The 13,878-nt window shown below is 48.9% G+C and overlaps 1 protein-coding gene across 1 annotated transcript; it reads right to left on the reverse strand.

Moving 5' to 3' along the window:
• Nucleotides 1-992: 992 nt before the first annotated feature.
• Nucleotides 993-1,685, reverse strand: LOC127188941 (mediator of RNA polymerase II transcription subunit 28-like). Its single transcript, XM_051145336.1, is given in 2 exon segments — nt 993-1,391; nt 1,394-1,685. Coding segments are annotated over 2 exon segments (525 nt in total). The 3' UTR covers nt 993-1,158.
• Between the last annotated feature and the right edge of the window lie 12,193 nt (nt 1,686-13,878).

Genomic DNA, 13,878 nt, shown 5'->3' on the forward strand with positions numbered 1-13,878 from the left:
GTGGCCACGAATTTGAGAGAGAACAAGCAAGGGTCTATGGGAGAATTTGGAGGAAGGAAATAGAAAAGAGAAATGATGTAATTATATTGTAATCTCAGGGGGAAAAAAAGTGGAAAAAAAAAAAAACCCTCAGTGCTGGTGTTTTCTGTTATTAATACTTCCTGGACTTTTCCAGGCCGGGGAGAAAGAGCAGACACCATGGATTCTCCTCAGAAACAAGGTCTCAATCCTGTGTTCTCAAAAGAGCCCCCAGGGGTGTCCCACAGAGGAAAAAAAAAAATCAGGAATCTTAATGTGTTTGATAGAAACCAGGGAAACTATTAAACCACAGAAAGTAGATTGGTGTCCCCCTCTGTGTGTCTTTTAGCTGGTGGTTGCATTGATCTGTGCAATGTCTGCTGTTTGTAAATAGGCCAGTTCAGGTTTTGTGTTTTTTTTTAAAAATATTTATTTACTTATGTATACAGTGCTCTGCCTGCTTATACCCCTGCAGACCAGAAGAAGACATGAGATCACATTATAGATGGCTGTGAGCCACCATGTGGATGCTGGGAATTGAACTCGGGACCTTTGGAAGAGCAGACACTGCTCTTAACCACTGAGCCATCTCTCCAGGCCTGTGTTTTGTTTTTTTTTTAAAGCTAAGTTGGTTTATTAAATATACAGGCATTTTATAAAGTATTAGTGACTTTAGAGTATAGAGGAGCTGAGGCAGGGTTCAAGGCTAGCCCAAGCTTCATACTGAAGTCCTACTTTATAAATAATAAAATAAATAATAAAAAATGGTTTATTAAATATACAGGCATTTTATAAAGTATTAGTGACTTTAGAGTATAGAGGAGCTGAGGCAGGGTTCAAGGCTAGCCCAAGCTTCATACTGAAGTCCTACTTTATAAATAATAAAATAAATAATAAAAAATGGTTATTAAATATACAGGCATTTTATAAAGTATTAGTGACTTTAGAGTATAGAGGAGCTGAGGCAGGGTTCAAGGCTAGCCCAAGCTTCATACTGAAGTCCTACTTTATAAATAATAAAAATGGGATAGGGACATAGACTAACATCCACTCATTTTCCAACAGAGTTCTTCCAATATGCCACATCTGTAAGGAAAGATGTCTGGCAGGGCTGCAAGGCCGCACCACAGGCCTGAGCCCTTAGGTCTGCTTCAGAGCTGCAGGAATGTTGGCAGGTGCCTGCTCGAGGTAGGCCAAGGAGCCCTGAGGGATTTCAGCTGGCTTTTTCTGCTGTACATTGATGTCTTCCAGCACCTGCTGCCAATGCCTCAGCTTTGTCAAGTGCTTCTGGACCAGTGCATCTTTCCGTTGCAATTCAATCCTTAGTTCTGAGACATCCTCTTTGATAACTTGATCTGGTTTCTGGACAGACACTGCAACCTTTTTTGTAAGAAAAAACATTCTGTCTGTCTTGCAATATCCAAAAACTTCTGGATACATTGATCAACACCAGTTCGAATTTCCTCCTGATCAGTCCCATTGACATAATCCTGACTCACAAGGGAAGCAAAGCAAGCCTTGAACGAGGATTCCAGCTCGTCCACCAAAGTGCTGTTAGACGGTCTCGGAGCCCCAGGGGCTGCTTGCAGAAGCGAAGCCTGGCCTGGGATCCCTGGCGGGGGACCTGGAGGCTGCCTGGTGAACATCCTGCCCAGGGATGCTGCCATATCTGCAATCGCCAGTTCAGTTTTTGGTTGACAGAAAAGAACATCTTTGCTCTGGTCAGATCATAAGTTCTCATTCGAAAATGTCTCTCCTTGTCCCTGGCTGAGGTTCCTCGGACACAGGCAGCAAAGTCTCCCTAGTGTGCTTTCTCTTTGACTCTTCAGACTTAAATGAAATTTCTTTTTTTTTTTTTTTTGTTTGGTTTTTTTTTTTTTGGTTTTTCAAGACAGGGTTTCTCTGTGTAGCCTTGGCCATCCTGGACTCACTTTGTAGACCAGGCTGGCCTCGAACTCACAGCGATCCGCCTGCCTCTGCCTCCCGAGTGCTGGGATTAAAGGCATGCGCCACCACGCCCGGCTGAAATTTCTTTTAAAAAAAAGAAAAATAAGTCAGATAGTGATGGCGCACGCCTTTAATCCCAGCACAGGGGAGGCAGAGGCAGGCGGATCTCTGAGTTCAAGGCCAGCCTGGTCTACATTGTGAGTCCAGGACAGTCAGGACTATAGAGAAAACCCCTGTCTCAAAACAACAACAGCCGGGCGTGGTGGCGCACGCCTTTAATCCCAGCACTCGGGAGGCAGAGGCAGGCAGATCGCTGTGAGTTCGAGGCCAGCCTGGTCTACAAAGTGAGTCCAGGAATGACCAAGGCTACACAGAGAAACCCTGCCTCGAAAAACCAAAAAAAAAAAAAAAAAAAAAAACACCAACAACAACAAAAGGTAAGGTAAAGACTGGATTTCTTTGATGCACACTTGGAAGGTTATAAAATTTGAATGAATAAAAAAAATGACATAAAAATGCTAGCTAGAGCGTGGGCAAAGGAAGACCAGCTGGCAGACAGGCTGGGCTAAAAGCTCACTGCGTCTACAACAGGAAGTTCTTGAGACCTTTTCTTGGTGTTTCTTGTCTGAGACAGGATCTGACTCTGGGTGGCCTGGCCTCAGAGCTATCCTCCTACCTCAGCTTCCCACATGCTGGGGCTACAAATCACCCACTGCCTCAGTTCTCAAGTTGTTCTGGTCCACTGAGCCAGTACTGATCTGCTGAGATGTGGACCAGCATCTCAGCAGGGGCTCCATCCCACCACACCACCTCATAGTCACCTCTCCCTTTCATAACGTTCCCTTCCACATGTTCTTGTCAGCTAATATTTACTGGCCACCTACCTACTATAAGTGCCCCTTGAGGTCACTTAGTCCTGGGGATATGTCTTCCTCCAGGGTCCCGAGCTCTGAGGGACCATTAGTTAGTATGAAAGTACAAGGGCCATGGTGGCCATAGCAGGAGGCCTTCCCCAAATGTGGGGTCAAGAAAACACTTCTGGCCGAGTGTGGTGGCGCACGCCTTTAATCCCAGCACTCAGGAGGCAGAGGCAGGCGGATCACTGTGATCCTGGTCTACAAAATGAATTCAGGACAGCCAAGGCTACACAAAGAAGCCCTGTCTCAAAAAACAAATGAGCAATAACAACAACCCTTCCTCCCCCCCAAAAAAAAGAACAGAAAGAAAGAAAGCACTTCTGTGCTGACCATGTAGCTTGCAGGTAGAGTGCTTGCTAAGCATGAACAAGGCCCTGGGTTCCATCTGTAACACTGGTAAAAGTGTGTGTGTGTGTGTGTGTGTGTGTGTGTGTGTGTGTGTGTGTGTTTACTTGCGCACACACACCTGCATGTGGTTGAACCTCCTGAGTCAGGCTGGCATGATGACATTTGCCTGTAATCGCAGACAGACCATGTCTCAAACAACAGAGAAACTGAAAGAAGACTATGCCTCTTACTGCAGCGCTATTGTACCTCCCCACCCTTCTGTTCCCCTCTTCTTCAGCTATCCTGACCATCCCCTCAGGAAGTACCGCTGCAGGCCCCACATTCCACCTACTGGGAGGGTGACATTTGGATACCAATCCCTCACCCCAAGAGCAGATGTGCATGAAATGCCTACAGCTATGTCTAAGTGCAAGCTATAGGCCCAAATATATGATCACTGGGGCACTTCCAGGGACAATCCTCTCAAGAGAGTTGGCTCAGTGGCTAAGAGTTCAATTTTCAGAACTTACATGGCAGCTCACAACTAGCCGTATCTTCTTACCTCCAAGAGAGAGCGGTCAGGTGTTCCACCTCTGTGGCTCAGATGAGTTGGTGGCCGGAGGGCTCCAGCCAGCCTCAGCCTGGTGGTCTCAGCTATCTCCCATGTCCTTACGTACGCTGCATGAGTGTTCACAGAGAACGAGGCCCCTGCTGACCTCTACAGAGACCGTGAGAGATGTCAGTGGGAGACCTAAGGACCCTCACAAGCCCATCTTTGCTGCCACTGACTGGTAGCAGTGCCTGCCAGTGGGGCTGGGCACAAAACAAACGCCTGGTCCACAAAGCAAGTCCAAGACAGCCAAGGCTACACAGAGAAACCCTGTCTCGAAAAAACAAACAAACAAAAAAACCAAACAACCCCTCCCCCAACAAAAACTGGAGCTGTCAAGCATAGTGACTTATACCTTTAATTTCAGCACTTAAAAGGAAGAGACAGGCGAATTTCTGTGAGATGGAGTCTAGCCTGGTCTACATAGAAAGTTTCAGGCCAACCAAGGGTACACAGTGAAACCTGTCTCAAACAGACAGGCAGGCAGACAGACAGACAGACAGATAGACAGATAGACAGATAGACAGATAGACAGACAGACACAAATGCCGGCATGGTGGCGCGCCCCTTTAATCCCAGCACTCAAGAGGCTGAGGCAGGTAGATCTCTGTGTTTGAGGACAGCCTGGTCTACATTGTGAATTCCAGGACAGCTATGTAGAGAGTGCCTGCCAAAACCAACCAACCAAACAACAACAAAACCTTAAGAGATGTGCTGGCGCAGGAATCTGAGAGATGGTTCCGTGGGTAAATGAGCGTGCTGCCAAGCCTGACCTCCTTTCAGTACCCAGGCACACTGTGGTAGAAAACTAACTATTCTCAATTGCTGTTCTCTTCCACATGCATTCAATAGGATGTGAGTGCACACACACACACACACACACAGAGAGAGAGAGAGAGAGAGAGAGAGAGAAATACATACTTCCTCTCTTCTCTCTGATTAGTTAATTAATTAAAATAGAGATAATTAATTAAAATAGTGACACAGAGCTACCAGTCTAGACTTGGAGGGCTGTATCGTCTTGTCCTATGCTTAGGCATAAATAGTATCACTGCCTTACACTGGTCCAGGACATTTAGTGCACTCACACATACGGGCTGCAACCTAGGATCCAACTGGCAGGTGTGTGGCAGGTTATATGCTATTTAGCCTTGTGTGATAACTCTCTATAAAGGCTGGCACAGCAATGTGATTGTTTTTGTTGTTGTTGTTTTCTTTTTCTTTTTCTTTTTCTTTTTTTTTTTTTTTTGGTTTTTTCGAGACTGGGTTTCTCTGTGTAGCCTTAGCTGTCCTGGACTAACTTTGTAGACCAGGCTGGCCTCGAACTCACAGCAATCCACCAGCCTCTGCCTCCCAAGTGCTGGGATTAAAGGCATGTGCCACCTCCGCCTAGCCGTGATAGGTTCTGAATTCAATTCCCAGCAACCACATGGTGGCTCACAACCACGTATAATGAGGTCTGGTTCCTTCTTCTGACCAGCAGAAAGAACACTGTAAATATAATAAATAAATAATTCATTAAAAAAAAAAAGCATGGGTTGGAGAGATGGCTCAGAGGTTAGGAACACTGACTGCTCTTTCAAAGGTCCTGAGTTCAATTCCCAGTAACCACATGGTAGCTCACAACCATCTATAATGAGATCTGGTGCCCTCTTCTGACCTGCAAGCAAAATACTGTATACATAATAAATAAATAAATGTTTGTTGTTTTTTTTTAAAGTGTGGTGGCAGGAGGCTGGAGAGATGGCTCAGAGATTAAGAGCACTGGCTGTTCCTCCAGAGGTCCTGAGTTCAACTCCCAGCTAAGACACGGTACCTCACAACCATCTATAAAGAATTATGGTGCCCTCTTCTGGCCTGAAGGCATACATGCAAGCAAAACATTGTATAAATAATAAATACATTAATCTTAAAAAACAAAAAGAAGCCGGGCGTGGTGGCGCACGCCTTTAATCCCAGCACTCGGGAGGCAGAGGCAGGCGGATCGCTGTGAGTTCGAGGCCAGCCTGGTCTACAAAGTGAGTCCAGGATGGCCAAGGCTACACAGAGAAACCCTGTCTAGTGACCTGCTGCTCAGAAGGTGTTCCCACTCTTTTCTTTCACTTTATGTGTATGGGCGCTTTGTCTGCATGTGTGACTGCCTGCTACCTGGGAAGGCCAGAAGGGGCCTCCACTTAAAGGTGGCACTCTATGTGGGTGCTGAGAATTAAACTCAGGCCCTCTGCAAGAACAGCCAGTGCTCTCAGCCATTGCACCAGCTCTGCAGCATGACACCCTTAATTCTTTTTTTTTTTTTTCATATTCAGAACTCTACTTTAATTCACAAAACAGTTAACATTGCATTTGTCAGGTAAGCAGGGTGTGGTGGCCCATACCTGTAATTCCAGCACTTGGGAGGCAGAGGCAGGTGAATCTCTGTGAGTTCAAGACCAGCCTGGCCTACAAAGCAAGTCCAGGACAGCCAAAGCTCCACAGAGAAACTGTGTTTAGAAAAATCAAACCAGGGGGCTGGAGAGATGGCTCAGTGGTTAAGAGCACTGACTGTGCTTCCAGAGGTCCTAAGTTCAATTCCCAGCAACCACATGGTGGCTCACAACCATCTATAATGTGATCTGATGCATACTGTATACGTAATAATTAAATCTTAAAAAAAGATATGAAAAACCAAACCAAACAAACAAAAAACAGATTTTTCAGATATATCATAAATATTTATAATATAAATAAATTCTGTAACCCAGTCTTGTCTTGAACCTATGGTGTGATCTTACAGGGAATATGGACACAAACAAATGCCATATGTAGTTTATATGGTCCTGGCGAGACCAAACAGGGCCTCATCCATCTCAGGAAAATACTTCTACACACAGCACATGGACATTGCGTCACAACCACGCCAAAGTCCTTCAAACTTAGGTTTTTGTGTTTTGTTTGTTTTTTTCAAAATAGGGTTTCTCTGTGTAGCCTTGGCTGTCCTAGAACTCGCTCTATAGACCATGCTGGCCTCAAACTCACAGAGATGTGCCTGACTCTGCCTTCTTGAGTGCTGGAATTACAGGCGTGTGCTACTACGCCCAGCTCAAATTTAGATTTTCAAAAAGCCCTCAGGACGTTCTGGGTTAAACCCCTAATACAGGCAAAACTTTGCCAAACTGCATATAGTTAAGAAGCCTCAAAGTCACACATCAAGTTCACCCTCAGCAGGTGGTTGTGGCAGATCCTCTTCTTTGCTCAATCAATGAGTTACTTGCAATCACTGATCAGTTCAAGAAAAAAGCCACAGCATGGATGCAGAGAGACAGGGTTTCTCTGTGTAGCCTTGACTGTTCTGGACTCCCTTTGTAGACCAGGCTGGCCTTGAACTCACAGCAATCTGCCTGCCTCTGCCTCCCTGAGTGCTGGGATTAAAGGCGTGCGCCACCACACTCAGCCTGCCCCATTTCTGAGTGCTGGGGTTATAAGCGTATGTAACCAGTCCCAATTAAAATTTTTGAAAAATGGGCAAAGGTATATACAAAAAATTTCACCAAAACTTCTGACTAAACTTTAGGGACAGACAGACTGGTGTGGTGGTGCACATCTGTAATCCCAGCACTCAGAAATCCAGAGTGGAGGGCTGAAGAGATGGCTCAGCAGTTAAGAGCACTGTCCGTTCTTCCAGAGGTCATGAGTTCAATTCCCAGCAACCACATGGTGGCTCACAACCATCTATAATGTGATCTGATATCCTCCTCTGGCCTGCAGGTGTACATGCAGGCAGAGCTCTGGATACATAATAATAAATACATAAATCTTAAAAAAATAAACAAAAGAAAGAAAGAAAGGCAGAGTGAGTTGGAGGCCAGCCTGATCTACAAATCAAGTCCAGGACAGCCATTGCTACACAGAGAAACCCTGTCTTGAAACACACACACACACACACACACACACACACACACACACACACACACACACACACCAACTGGATTCTTCTTTCAGACAAGGCTGCACAGAGAAATCCTGTGTCCCAGGCTGCAGAGCACAGGGCACTGGCCTTGTGACCCAACTTCAGCTGAGGTCTTCTGCTTCAGCAAATTGGAAAAAGCCCGGAAGTAGAGGAGGGGTTGGAACTGACTTAGGTACACTTCCATGCCAGACAGCTCTTCTTCCTTGTGAAATCACCGCTGAGACTCTGAGCAAAGAAAGGCTGGGCGGGTGAGACAGCACAGAAGGCCCAGTGCCTAGGCTCAGCACCCACAGCCTGTAACAAACACAAGGCATAATCTACACAACAGATGGGGTCAGACACTGTCCCACACTTTAAAATACTCGTACCCAGGAGAAAATGGGAGGGTGGAAAGTTTGAGGCCAGTTTGTTGTCTCAGAACAACAGTGCAGCCAGACTTTGCAACTTTGTGGGCCCTTTCTCCCACACTTTATCCTCCCACCCCTGGTTTTACCCCATAATCACTAGATAGGAGAGAAAGGGTAGAGGAGAGGTAGAGACCCTTGAATCTAATTTCTTTCTTCTTGTTTCTTCTTTGAGCATGACCTACCAACAAAGCAAAACCAAGCCCCTTGAACGACCACCAACCCCACCTACCTGCTGCTGGTAAAACCACCCCTCTGCTAGAGCTTGGAGCAAACCATAGTCAGCTGCTGGGAAGCGGCCCTGGATTCCTCACACCTGGGATTAAAGCAAAAGCATAGTCTTATATTTCTGTATTAAAAAAAAAATAAACCTTTTTCTTTTTTTCTTTCTTAAATATTTTATTTATATTTTAGATGAGCGCTTTTTCTGTATGTATACCATTATAGATGGTTGTGAGCCACCATGTGGTTGCTGGGAATTGAACTCAGGACCTCTGGAAGAGCAGACAGTGCTCTCAACCTCTGAGCCATCTCTCCGGGCCCTTTGGCTTTTTTGAGACAGGGTTTCTCTGTGTTGTCCTGACTGTCCTGGGCTCACTTTGTAGACCAGGCTGGCCTTGAACTCACAGCCATCCGCCTGCCTCTGCCTCCCGAGGGCTGGGATTAAAGCCATGCGCCACCACACCCGGCTTTCTGTCGTTGTTGTTTTGGTTGTTGGTTGTTTTGTTTTTTTAAGAAACCAAAATTCCAGAACTCCCACTGCAGGACAGGACTGAAGTGATAGCTCCGCAGTCGAGAGCATTGCTGCTGTTGCTGCGGACTCCGGTTCGTCCCCAGCACCCACAGGTGCCTCACATGTGTAACTCTAGTTCCCAGAGCTCTGATCCCCTTCTGGGGGACACAGACATACATGCAGGCAAACCTGCAAACACATGAAAACAAGTAAAATCTTAACAATGACACCCCCCAAGACACACACACACCACAAACCAAAAGCAGCGGAGGATGTTGTGGGGTTGGGCCTCTTCTCGTGGGAAGGAACGGTGGGCGCGTTAGACATTAAGAGCCCTCCAACTTCCTTGGATTGCAGAACAAAACCATTTGCTTTCTCTTAGTTGGGTTTTTGTTGTTTGGAGTAGGGGTTGTTTAAGACAGATCTCATGTAGCCCAGGTTACCCTTAAATTTGTTAGGTAAACTTAAGGATAATTTGAATTCCTGATCCTCCTGCCTCCACCTCCCAAGTTCTGGGATTACAGGCACCTGTCACACACCTGGCTATTGCTTTATTTTGGGCACTATCTAACTCAGGCTTTCCCGGAACTTGAGATGCTCCTCGCTTGGTCTCTGGAGTCCCAGGTATGTCCCACCATGCCTCATTTTGTCCCTTTTAGCCACTTTTGGATACCTCAACTGTACTCCTTGTCTCCGTGGGTCCCCCAGATGCCCAGGGCAGAATCCAACACCCTGGACCTCACCCCAAGGGTCCAGACTCCCTTCCTCACCTAGCTCCTGTTACTTCTTTGGAAAGAGGCAATAGTCAAATCAGGTGTACTGAAAGTGATGGTGGGTCACCTACAGCTTAAGGTCAAAGCCCAGGATACACGGACGCTCCTCAGAATGAGAATGGCTCAATGTGTTAGTTTTGTGTCACCTTGACACAAGGTAGAGTCTCAAATGTGCCTGTATCAAGTCTGCAGTGCACTTTCTTGATGACTGACAGGAAGGGTCAGCTCACGGTAGAGCCTAGGTGTAGGCCATCTGTGGGAAAGAATAAGTCTTGTCACAGGTGGGAGCAATCTTGGCGGGCTTTATCCTTGGGGCACCCCATGAATACCTTGTGACAGACTGAGTGGAGCCATCCTGGGGCTGGAATTCAGGAAGCAGACCTGGGAACCCCACCTGGACTATTGTCTTTCTAATTAACCCTCACCGGGAGAAGGAGACGGTCCTTCCCACGTGACTCAGGGAGTTGGGGAAGAGAGAACAACAAAGTGAGCTGGGCGGGAGAGCACGGAGAGAGCATGAGAGCAGCGGACCAGCTGGACCAGCTGGACCAGCACGCGGGCCAGAGAGACACCTAAGGACCCGTCCCGTGGAACGGCTACCAGAAGGTTCACTCTTTTGTCCCTTTAACCTTTTTCCTTCTTGTATAAGCTAGTTGGGTTGTACAATAAAGTTTAATTGCTAAGAAACAGAGTCAACAGCCATCCCACCCCTGGGCCGGTGGTCCTGGATGCCACGAGAAAGCAAGCTGACCAAGCAGTAAACAGTATTCCTCCATGGCCTCTGCTTTAGTTTCTGCCTGCAGGTTCCAGCTCTGACTTCCCTCAGTGATGGCATGTGACCGGAGAGCTAACCGATTAAATAAAATAAACCCTTTCCTCCAGAAGATGCTGTTGGTCACGATGGTTTTTGTTTTAAAATTTTCTTAAAGATTTATTTATTCAATGTATGAATGCACATATGTACACCTGCATGTAAGAGGGCATCAGATCTCATTATAGATGGTTGTGAGCCACCATGTGGTTGCTGGGAATTGAACTCAGGACCTTTGAAAGAACAGCCAGCGTTCTTAACTACTGAGCCATCTCCACAGCTCCTTGCTTTGTTTTGTTGTTTGTTTGTGTTTTCGAGATAGGGTTTCTCTGTGTAGCCCTGGCTGTCCTGGACTCACTTTGTAGGCCAGGCTGGTCTCGAACACACAGAGATGCACCTGCCTCTGCCTCCTAAGTGATGGGATTAAAGACATGCGCCACCACCCATGGCTCTTTGTTTTATTTTTTTCAAGGCAGGGTTTCCCTGTGTAGCCCTAGCTGTCTTTGAACCTGCACAGTGCCAGGCTGGCCTCGGACTCAGAGAACCACCTGCCTCTGCCTTCTGAGTGCTGGGGTTAAAGGTGTGTGCCACCACGCCTGGCTCACACCTCACTCTTTTGTCTGCCTTAGGAGAGGGCTGCCCCTGTAATCAGGACAGGAAAAAGCTGGCCGCCCTATCTCCTGTCACCTCTCTAAGGCTAACTAGTGGAGAAGACTAGGGAAGATGGCAGGGTGCTGGCTCACACATCTAGTACAGACTCAGTGGAAAAAAACACCACCAAGCTGGCAAGTGGAAGAGGAATTGAGCGCAGAGGCTCCCAGGTTAGCTGCTTTCTTCCATTCTTTTTTTGTTTTGTTTGTTTGTTTTGTTTGTTTGTTTGTTTTTGTTTTTTGAGACAGCATTTCTCAGTGTAGCCTTGGCTGTCCTGGACTCGCTTTGTAGACCAGGCTGGCCTCGAACTCACAGTGATCCTCCTGCCTCTGCCTCCCGAGTGCTTGGGATTAAAGGCGTGCGCCACCCCTGCCTGGCATCTTTCTTCCATTCTTCTGCATCATGTTCAGCCCCACCAGGGGCCCACAACAACTGTGGGCGGAAACATCAAAAACTGCCACAAGAGGAGCTTTTCCTCCTCCAGGGGGTGGGGGTCGGGGTGGGGCTGGGGGCAGGAGGAGGGAAGGAAGGAAAAGCGGGTAATAGCGTCTGGGCTGGGCCGGGAGCTAAAACTATCAGCTCCACTCAATAGTTGGGGGCTGGTATATGGTAAAGGCGTGGGGACTGGGGGGAAGGCAGCAGGGCTGGAGTCGGACCGCAGGAAACTTCCCCAAATACCTTCTAGTTTTGGGACTTGAGTTTAAGAACAGTAAGCAGCCATTAACAGTGTTAAGTGAGAAGAAAAGTGCAGCTGGGCATGGTGGCACACCTGGTAACTTTATAGACATCACTAGGAAATGTTTAAGAATGGGGCCAGGGGGCTGGTTCAGCTGAGGGTGTCTGATGTCAAGCCTGAACACCCCACCCAAGTCAGGATTGGCATGACAGGAGATAACGGAGTCCCATTCTGACGTCCACATGTACAACATGACATGTGTGAGTGCACACACACAAGTAAATGTTTTTTTTTTTTTTTAACTTTTAAGGGTTAAGGAAGAAGCTCAATGGTAAAGCAGTTCCTTAATGCAAGGTCTTGAATGTAATTACACACACACACACACACACACACACAGAGCTCGGTCACCTCTCAGTGGTAGAGTGCTTGTCCAGTGGATGCAAATCCTTGGGTTTCACTCCACTGCCAAGGGTAGTAGTTGGGGAACACAAAGTGGACTCACTGCAGGGGGGTGGATGATACCCCCTCAACTTTGGGTGGATGGAGGCAAGGCTGGATATGAGGGGGTATTGGGGAAGGGAAATAAGCATAATTAAAATGTTGTATGAAATTCCCAATTAATTAAAAAAATATTTTTAAAGCCCTGGGTTCGGTTGCTAGCACATTCAAAAACAAAAAACCAAACAATAGCTGGGCATGGTGGGGCATGCCTTTAATCCCAGCACTAGGGAGGCAGAGGCAGGCGGATCTTTGTGAGTTCGAAGCCAGCCTGGTCTACAAAGGAAGTCCAGGACAGCCAGGGCTACACAGAGAAACCCTGTCTCAAAAAACAAAAACAAAACCAAACAAAGACCCAAACACAACAAAAATAAACAAACCAAACAGTAGGGGAAAACCAGTAAATTTTATATAAAATGTAAAGCCTAGGTAATGGTACTAACAAAGATTGAAGCACTTGGGCCGCTGTGGCGTGGTGGGCTGCTGTGGGGTGGAGGGCTGCTGTGGCGTGGAGGGCTGCTGTGGCGTGGTGGGGGCTCTGTGGCGTGGAGGGCTGCTGTGGCGTGGTGGGCTGCTGTGGCGTGGAGGGCTGCTGTGGCGTGGTGGGGGCTCTGTGGCGTGGAGGGCTGCTGTGGCGTGGTGGGCTGCTGTGGCGTGGAGGGCTGCTGTGGCGTGGAGGGCTGCTGTGGCGTGGTGGGGGCTCTGTGGCGTGGAGGGCTGCTGTGGCGTGGTGGGGGCTGCTGTGGCGTGGAGGGCTGCTGTGGCGTGGTGGGGGCTCTGTGGCGTGGAGGGCTGCTGTGGTGTGGAGGGCTGCTGTGGCGTGGTGGGCTGCTGTGGCGTGGTGGGGGCTCTGTGGCGTGGTGGGCTGCTGTGGCGTGGAGGGCTGCTGTGGCGTGGTGGGGGCTGCTGTGGCGTGGAGGGCTGCTGTGGCGTGGTGGGGGCTCTGTGGCGTGGTGGGGGCTCTGTGGCGTGGTGGGCTGCTGTGGCGTGGTGGGCTGCTGTGGTGTGGAGGGGGCTGCTGTGGTGTGGAGGGCTGCTGTGGCGTGGAGGGCTGCTGTGGTGTGGAGGGGGCTGCTGTGGCGTGGAGGGCTGCTGTGGCGTGGAGGGCTGCTGTGGCGTGGTGGGCTGCTGTGGCGTGGAGGGGGCTGCTGTGGTGTGGAGGGGGCTGCTGTGGTGTGGAGGGGGCTGCTGTGGCGTGGAGGGCTGCTGTGGCGTGGTGGGGGTGGGGGGCTGTGGCGTGGTGGGGGCTCTGTGGCGTGGTGGGCTGCTGTGGCGTGGAGGGGGCTGCTGTGGTGTGGAGGGGGCTGCTGTGGTGTGGAGGGGGCTGCTGTGGCGTGGAGGGCTGCTGTGGCGTGGTGGGGGCTGCTGTGGCGTGGTGGGGGCTCTGTGGCGTGGAGGGCTGCTGTGGCGTGGTGGGCTGCTGTGGGGTGGAGGGCTGCTGTGGGGTGGAGGGCTGCTGTGGCGTGGTGGGCTGCTGTGGGGTGGAGGGCTGCTGTGGCGTGGTGGGCTGCTGTGGGTGGAGCTGCTGTGGGGGTGGGCTGCTGTGGCGTGGTGGGCTGCTGTGGTG

This window comes from Acomys russatus, chromosome 5 (assembly GCF_903995435.1).
Source record: "Acomys russatus chromosome 5, mAcoRus1.1, whole genome shotgun sequence".
NCBI lineage: Eukaryota > Metazoa > Chordata > Mammalia > Rodentia > Muridae > Acomys > Acomys russatus.